General features: G+C 36.7%; 1 protein-coding gene across 5 annotated transcripts in view; it reads right to left on the bottom strand.

The window, feature by feature from the left end:
* Positions 1 to 1,511: 1,511 nt before the first annotated feature.
* LOC106878231 (UPF0669 protein C6orf120 homolog) overlaps positions 1,512 to 8,224 on the bottom strand; it is a 26,632-nt gene continuing 19,919 nt past the window's right edge. For all 5 annotated transcript variants that reach the window (XM_014927392.2, XM_014927387.2, XM_014927388.2 and 2 more), the window contains exons 3-4: positions 6,441 to 6,527; positions 1,512 to 3,707 (exon numbers count right to left, since the gene is read on the bottom strand). In XM_014927392.2, coding sequence (XP_014782878.1) covers positions 3,031 to 3,707; positions 6,441 to 6,462 — 699 coding nt within the window. In that variant the 5' untranslated portion in view covers positions 6,463 to 6,527 and the 3' untranslated portion in view covers positions 1,512 to 3,030. The remainder of the gene's footprint in view (positions 3,708 to 6,440; positions 6,528 to 8,224) is intronic.

Here is an 8,224-nt window from a genome sequence, read left to right as displayed (position 1 = left end):
AAAAGTTTTGGAAGAAGAATAGGTGCCAGGATTTTATTTCATGGGCACTGAGTATGGTGATAATAAAGAAAGTAATATAAATCATAAATAAAGAGTTATCCTGAAACCATAGAAATTGACACTGCTAAAAGTATGCAGGGCTAAATAATGGTGTTAAACCAGGTGTCGAAGTTTAAGAATTAGGCAGTGTAGAACAATGGCCACTAGTTCACACACACACACAAACAATATTTCAGAATTCAAAAATAAGAGAAAAAGCTGGAAGTGTTCATGGTGGAAAGATATAATGTGGGAGTAAAAATTCTTTTACACAAACACAAGCAAAGAAAAATAATTATGAGCAGTATTGTTGCTGCTGTATGCTATTGCCTTAACTTAAAGGTATTGGGAGCCTGAACTTCAGATGATCCAAATGATATAAAAATCTCTGGATATCTGAATGGGCGGAATTCTGGTTTAAGTAACCCATATAACCCCTCATGACATTTTTATTTTTCGTAATTTTCAGAAAATCTTCGTGAATTTGTGTTCTACACATGAGAATTTATATGATAAAGCAAAAAAAAAAAAAGTGTGATTTAAGGGTTATTTAGCTGTTATTTTTAGGCACATCTCATGACCACCTGATACCCTACTCATTTCTTTGTCACTCTGACATATTGATGTTTTTCAATATCTTTCTTCCCCATAAACACATTTAATGGTCTATTGCTGGGATTTAAGCAAAAAGTCCAGACTGTCCATATCTGAAACTGATTAAAAAATTTTTTTTTTTTCCATAATCATATGAATTCCTGCATGTAGAATACAAATATTCAAAAATTTTCTAAGAATTTCAAAGGAAAAATGTTACAAAGAGTTATATGAGGTGTGCCAAGTGGAATTCCACCTCTGAATGAATACTATGTTTCTTGGTTTTTAGCTGCAAAGGAGAATGAAGACAAATAACTTGGAGTGAGCACTGCAAGAGCACGAAACATTTGTCAATCATCCACTGTTCTTGTTGTTTACAATGTAATCACACTACAGTTATCTATTCAAAGCTGTAACCACACTGCAGTATCTATTAAAGCTGTAGTTATACTACAGTATTTATTCATTCCTGTAACCAAAGTATTTCATTTAGAGCTAAATGCACAAAACCATAAGTGCCAAGTTATGTAGTTCAACATTGGTGTTTTGCAAACAATAAAACCATCAGCTAGGACAATCTCAGCTGTGACCTTTAAAAATATATTCTTTTATTATTTCACTGGTTTCAGTCATTAAGCTGTGGTGGCCATGCTTGGGCATCACCTTGAAGGGTGTTGTCAGTTATCTCAGCTTCAGTACTTGACCGGTACTTATTTTCATTGGCCATAGAATACTGAAATGTAAAGTTGGCCCAAGTAGGATATCAACTCAGAGCTCAGATATGAAACAGAACAAGGTATTTTGTCCAATGCTCTACTGGGTGTCCCATCCACAAAAAGAAACAAAGAAAAAGAAAAAAAAAACAACAAAAGACATGATTTACAAGGGGTCTGAAAGAAAATTCAATAATACCATCATTAGAAGTTGTTAAAAAGCGTAATATTATTTTTGATAAAAATGAAAGACAACTTTCAACACAGCATATAATTAGTTATTGCTATGAGTAAGTAAAAAATGAATGTATTTCTGTGTATGAACTGTATCTGTATATCATTTAAGACTTATTTTATCTGTGTCTGTATGTAGTACTCACAACATATATGTCTATCCAAATGTACAAACATATCTTTCCATATAAACTTGTGTATGGATGTAGTATAAGGTGTAATGAATGTCTTCATAAATTGTATGAATAGATACACATATATACGTGTGTGTATATATGTGCAAGTGTGTGTGTGTGTGTGTGCGTGCATGTTTGTGTATGTGTGTGTAAAACAGCTGGCAGTGATGGTTTCTTGGCCTGTGACAATTCCCTCCAACCAAAAGCTATATTCACTGACCAACAGTAGGAGCTACAAAATAGCTTATTTTATTTTATTTTATATTGTATTACTGAACAACAATGATCGAAATTTTTGGTTCATTGTATTTCTGCTGACAAGTAACAAGGGAGATTTTGTAACTCAATACAAAACAAATATTGCAAATCTTTTTTTTCACTGATACACATTGGCATAAAATATACTTACATAAACATACTCACACATATACACACACACATATGGAGGACTTCCACACAGTCTCCATCTACCAAATTCCACAAAGAGGTTATTGGTCAACCCAAGACCATGGTAGGAGGCACTTGTCCAAGGTGTCATGCAGTGGAAACAAACCCAGAAGTACATGGATGCAAAGCAAACTTTTTAAGCACAGCCATGCCTGCTGGTTACAGTAATGTAATTAAAACATTATCTCTGTTTTATATTTACAGTTTAGAAAGTACAGCATCATGTCTGATGGTCGTACTGGACAGTAATGTTATCTGATGGCTAGAGCAAGCAATGACATTCTCTGTTTGATGCCCAAACTGACCAATAATGTCATATGTCTACCTGCTGGCCAAAATAACAGATACTTCTGCTTGTCTAATGACAAAACTAACAGGTGAGATGTTGTCATGTCTTATGTTAAGACTGACCATCAACACTGGTAGTGAGAGAGACAATCAAGAAAAAAAAAATACTATGTTTGTTGTTGAAACAATACAGTACTGTCACATGATATTTCCAAAAGCCATGTCTCACACACATTGAAAGACCAACACACATATTTTTGTCATCATAACCACTTCTGCATAAATACCTCCGTCACCATTATGTTTTGAATAACCAGCTCTATAAATACATTGTGAATTCAATAGATTTTTCTGTTTTCTTTCTTTCCATGCATTTTTTCCCCCCACTTCAGAGTTGTTCTTTTTCCCTTCTGCCATTTATTTTTCAATAGAACCAAATAAAATTTTGCTGTTACAGTAGCATATCTTCTACTTTATTTTTTCCTTGTTTTCATCTGCACAACTTCTTGCATTGTTTGCTACCTGTCTTACAGTTGGTGTTATAACAAAATATCGAAAATAAATTTGAGAACATAAATAAAGAGAGCCCAGATGAAGGACTCTACATCTTCTTCCTCCTTTTCCCATCTTTCATAACCATCATTGTCATGTTGTGTGTCTCTGATTTTTTGAGTTTTTGGCTGTGAATCTTCTGACCGGGAAGGAATGGAGTTGAACTCCTCTGGTTCATACTCAGGAGGAACATAGCGTTCCTTAGCAGCCATTCTCTCGTATTCATCTGGCTCATCGTTGTCAGTTAAATGAATAAAGGTCAGTTCATAGCGAGACTTTTCCAGCAAAGGATAACCAAATACTCCGATGCTGACTGGCCGTTTGAATTGTGCCGGTATGTCCACTGCTTCTTGACCACAAGTGGCTGAGTAGAGCTCAAAGTTGTCAGGGTTTGGCTTGGTTGTTTTGTCTGAAACATACAGGTCAGCATCCCCTGCCAGAGACACAAGCAACACTCGGATCCGTCCCGCCCACTTCATGTGGTGGTGTGTGAGGTTTTTGCCTCCAACACTTCCTTTTAACTTGTACAGCAGGTGCTCCCCATTGGCACATGGTAACTTCACAGAGAGGATTAGCAATAAAATTATCAGGAATTTCATTCGGTCTGGCCACCACCAGTCAAAAATGTACTGGGTTGGCTGTGGGAATAACAGCAACAGGCAATCTGGAGAAGAAACGAAAAAGTTTTTTTTAACAATTTACCAAAAAAAAAGAGGACAGAAAATAAAAAGAAAAGCAAAAACACACTTTCTTTTTTAGATTTACAAAAATTCACCATCTTTATCATTGTTTCAATATCCACTTTTCACAGATTTTCTACAGCTGGATGCTCTTCCAGTTACAAACACTCACCTATTCTCAAGTAAGATAATATATTCTCCTCGTCCTTTGGACACAAACAGCACAATGACAAGACACCTTCATGGAAGATTGCAAATAAACAACATCACTGGTATGATGGTAACATTCATTTACAACTGGTACATGATGTCAAGACAAAAATATAAGAACACGCACACATACATTCTCCTTCTCATTCTCTCTTTCTCTGACACACACACACACTCACATGCCAAAAACTTCTTGCAGTTTCTGTAAAGCTAATTCATCCATAAGACTTTGGATGGACCAGAGCCATAACAGAAGACACTTGCCCAAAGTGTTACAGAGTGTGACTGAAACCATAACCAAATGCTCATGAAGCAAGCGACATAATTACACAGCCATAGGTGCATCTACAATTAAAACAATCAATCTAAATATCAAGGCGAACCCTCAAGATACGAGAGTGGATAGAAGTGAGTGGAGAGCAGGAGAACAAGAAATGAGGATGAGTAGAGGTTGCAAGAGTGTATGGGAGAATGAGAGATGGTTAGCCTCTGTAAAAAAAATTGAATTAACTGCCCTTGATTCTGATATACAAATTCTCTGTTTTAAAGAGACCTAAATCAAAAACCTTCCATCAAAATTTCATGTTAATATTTCAAACATCAGTTTAATAACAACAAAGTTATATCAACCCTTTACCATTAAGATTACTCTGTCAAATGTAATACTAATTTATTCACACTGTTTTCAATTAATAATGCAGTATCGTCGCAGCTTTGAGATTTCAATAATCTTTCAATTATTTATTTCAGTCATTTGACTGCAGCCATGCTGGAGCACTGCCTTGAAAGGTTTTAGTTAAACAAACCAACCCCAGGACTTGCTTTTTAAAGCCTAGTACTTATTCTATCAGTCTCTTTTGCCAAACTGATGTAAACACATCACCACCAGTTGTCAAGCGGTGGTGGTGGATGAACACAGACACAGAGACACACACACACATATATATATATATGAAGGGCTTCTTTCAGTTTCCGTCTACCAAATCCACTCGCGAGGCTTTGGTCAACCTGAGGCTATAGTAGAAAAGACTATCCCAAGGTACCACGCAGTGGGACTGAACCCGGAACCATGTGGTTGAGAAGCAAGCTTCTTACCACACAGCCATGCTGGCACCTATAATGCAATTTTTCTCTCTTTAGAACATCACTGTAGATAGGTGTGAAAAGTCAGACCAGGTCAGTTGGGATATAATACAGGGTGAACAGTTGGGCCAAATATGGCCTGTTTAAATGCTAAATGGTTAATAAATTCCACATTATTTTCAAAATTAATTAAAACAAAAGCAGTGTATATTTCAACAGAAATATGGTAATAAAAGGGTTAAACTAACACTGGTTTGCCTGACTGAATATCCAGCCAATCACATTATATCATTGAGTTGATAGGTTACCAAACAGTCAGTCAATGGTACTTAGTTGATGGTAGTGGTACTTGCTTAAGTACTGGATGGTATGGGCTGTTGACAGTTAAATGTTTTGATTACAAATAAAGCATAGCAATTTTAGAATATGAACCTCTAATCCGATGGTCCCAAACAGAGAAACACATGCAGTATCTAGATTACACCAAGGATTTTAAAAATAATTTAGGATCTTAGAAAATTTATTGTAATATTTGAGCATCTTGCAGAACCTGTCATCCATAATTTTGTTATACATATGACAGAGGACCGAGAGATGATGAAGGAGATGACAGAGGCCTGAGAGATGTAGTGCAAGACCCGCCCACCACAACAGAATTGAAATCCTAAAACCAAGGTCTCACATAAAAGGTAGTGGTGTGGGCAGTGGTGCTAGTGCCACAAGGAAAGCACTGATGATGATGCCATGTAAAAAGCGCCTAGTGCATCATGTAAAGTGGTTGGCATTAGGAAGAGCATCCAGCCATAGAAACCAAGCCAAAACAGACTATGGAACCTGGTATGGACCCTGGCCTTATCAGTTCCTGTCAAGCTTAACAACCCATGGAAAACGGATATTAAATGTTGATAATGATGATGAAGATGAAATATGATTAATAAAACATGGTAAACAATATTTTTCTATATTTTTATCTTTACAACCTACTGTCTTTAATAACTATCCACATGGCTCTGGCTCTTGTGCGGGTGGCACATAAAATACACCATTTTGACCGTGGCCGTTGCCAGTACCGCCTGACTGGCCTTCGTGCGGGTGACACGTAAAAGCACCCACTATACTCTCTGAGTGGTTGGCGTTAGGAAGGGCATCCAGCTGTAGAAACTCTGCCAGATCAGATTGGAGCCTGGTGTAGCCATCTGGTCCACCAGTCCTCAGTCAAATCGTCCAACCTATGCTAGCATGGAAAGCGGACGTTAAACGATGATGATGATGATATTGATGAAGTGTGACAGTAATTTTACTCCTGCCACCCCCACCAAACAGATTGAGAACCACAGCGCTAACCCTTCAGCTGGTAGTTCAGCACTTTAACAACAATGTGGCAAGATAAGAAACATTGCAAGACAAAGCAAAAACTAACTTACTATTTGACTTATTGATGTTCATATTTATTCTAATCTTGTGTGGCAGGACTGTGTACTTGAACAAATCATTTCCAACTTTGAGAAAATCTTAAAAGAAAAAAATTAAATAATTCATGAATTAAATGGTTTGAGGGAAAGAGTAAAGACGGAGCCAGTGTGTTAATGCTGTCTCTTTGCAAAACACACAGTTATGATGGCATGAGTTTGTCTGAACTAAAAGAAGCTCCACTTTCCTATTCCATAGTAAAGTGGTCAGTGATAGAAAAGTTATCCAGCTATACAGACAATAACTCAAATAAAAGCCAAATCAAAACAGCAGAAATAGACATTATGTAAATTAATTATCAAACCTGGTTGCCAGCAGCCCCACCACCTGTTTCTAAGCAAGGTTAATATTTCCCCATTGCTGTATATGTTTCTCATAGATGTCTAGAAACAAAGAACATTGCTTGTATGATGTTGACATTCATTTACAATTGTCATACAATGTCAAGGTGACACTGAAACACACATAAAGATGCATATACACAACAGGCTTCTTTTAGTTTCCATCAACCAAATCCAGTCGCAAGACTTTGGTTGGCCTGGGGCAACAGTACAAGACACTTACCCAAGGTACTATGCCAGTAGGACCGAATTGAAAATCACGTGGTTGGGGTGCAAACTGCAATGATAGGTAGACAGGTTGGTGGATTGATGGATGGATAATAGATAGATGAGATGGACTTCCATACAATTTCCATCTATCACATTTCATCCATAAGATATTGGTAACCCTGAAGAGGCTACAATAGAAGGCACTTGCCCAAAGTGCTGTACTAAAAGGCTCAAATCTATGGTTTGTAAAGTGGATTTCTAAACCACATTGGCTATCTGAGCCTACATATATATGATGATGATGATGATGTGTGTGTGTGTGTGTGTTTAATATATATATATATATATATATATATATAGGAGCTTGATGCAGTCCTTGGACACACTGAATCCTATCAAACCTTCCAACCCATGGCAGCATAGAACATGGATGTTAAATAATGAAGACAATGATGTGCACTACAATGTAGCAACTCAGTACCAGCAAAGGCTTTGCAATATGACAGAGACAAAATGGTATATTCAGTTTCTTTATTATGCAATTATGAATAGCTGTTGGCATTCATATAACAATGCTGTTGTATGGGGAATCTGTACAACCCCGTGATTGGCTAAGTGAGCTATACTAGTTAGTATAAATGAGCATGCACAGAACAGTCTGAGAAGAGTGTCACATGTGCAGTCATGGGGTATAGGTCGTAGGAATTATTGAATAGAGATATCATAGAGTGCTTGTTGAAGATACACAGTTGGAGAGTAAAAGAGAACATCAGGAACGTTTGATATTCTAACAGTTCAGATATAACAGTGACGACGAGAAGTCGATATCAATTGTGCTTCTTCATCCGTCTCTCTCAAAAAAAAAAATGATGTATTTATATTTACTTTCTAAAGCATATATTGGCAAGATGGAGGTAAGGTTCATGGATAACTTTTGTTATTCATCTAAAATTTATCCTGCATCAATAAGTGTTGACATACACATAAAATTTTTTCCCTTCACCAATTTTTTCAAAATATATGTATTTACATTTGCTTTCTTAACTAACATAACCATGTATATTGGCATGGTATGAGTGAAAAATATCTGTGTACCATCCATGCTTTTTATGATATATAAAGACTAAGAGCAATGAATGCTTGACAAATACTGAAGTGAACAGAAGCTTTCCTATAGGCAACCCCCC

Source organism: Octopus bimaculoides, chromosome 11 (assembly GCF_001194135.2).
Source record: "Octopus bimaculoides isolate UCB-OBI-ISO-001 chromosome 11, ASM119413v2, whole genome shotgun sequence".
In the NCBI taxonomy this organism is placed as follows: Eukaryota; Metazoa; Mollusca; class Cephalopoda; order Octopoda; family Octopodidae; genus Octopus; species Octopus bimaculoides.
This window is presented reverse-complemented; position numbering and strand designations above follow the sequence as displayed.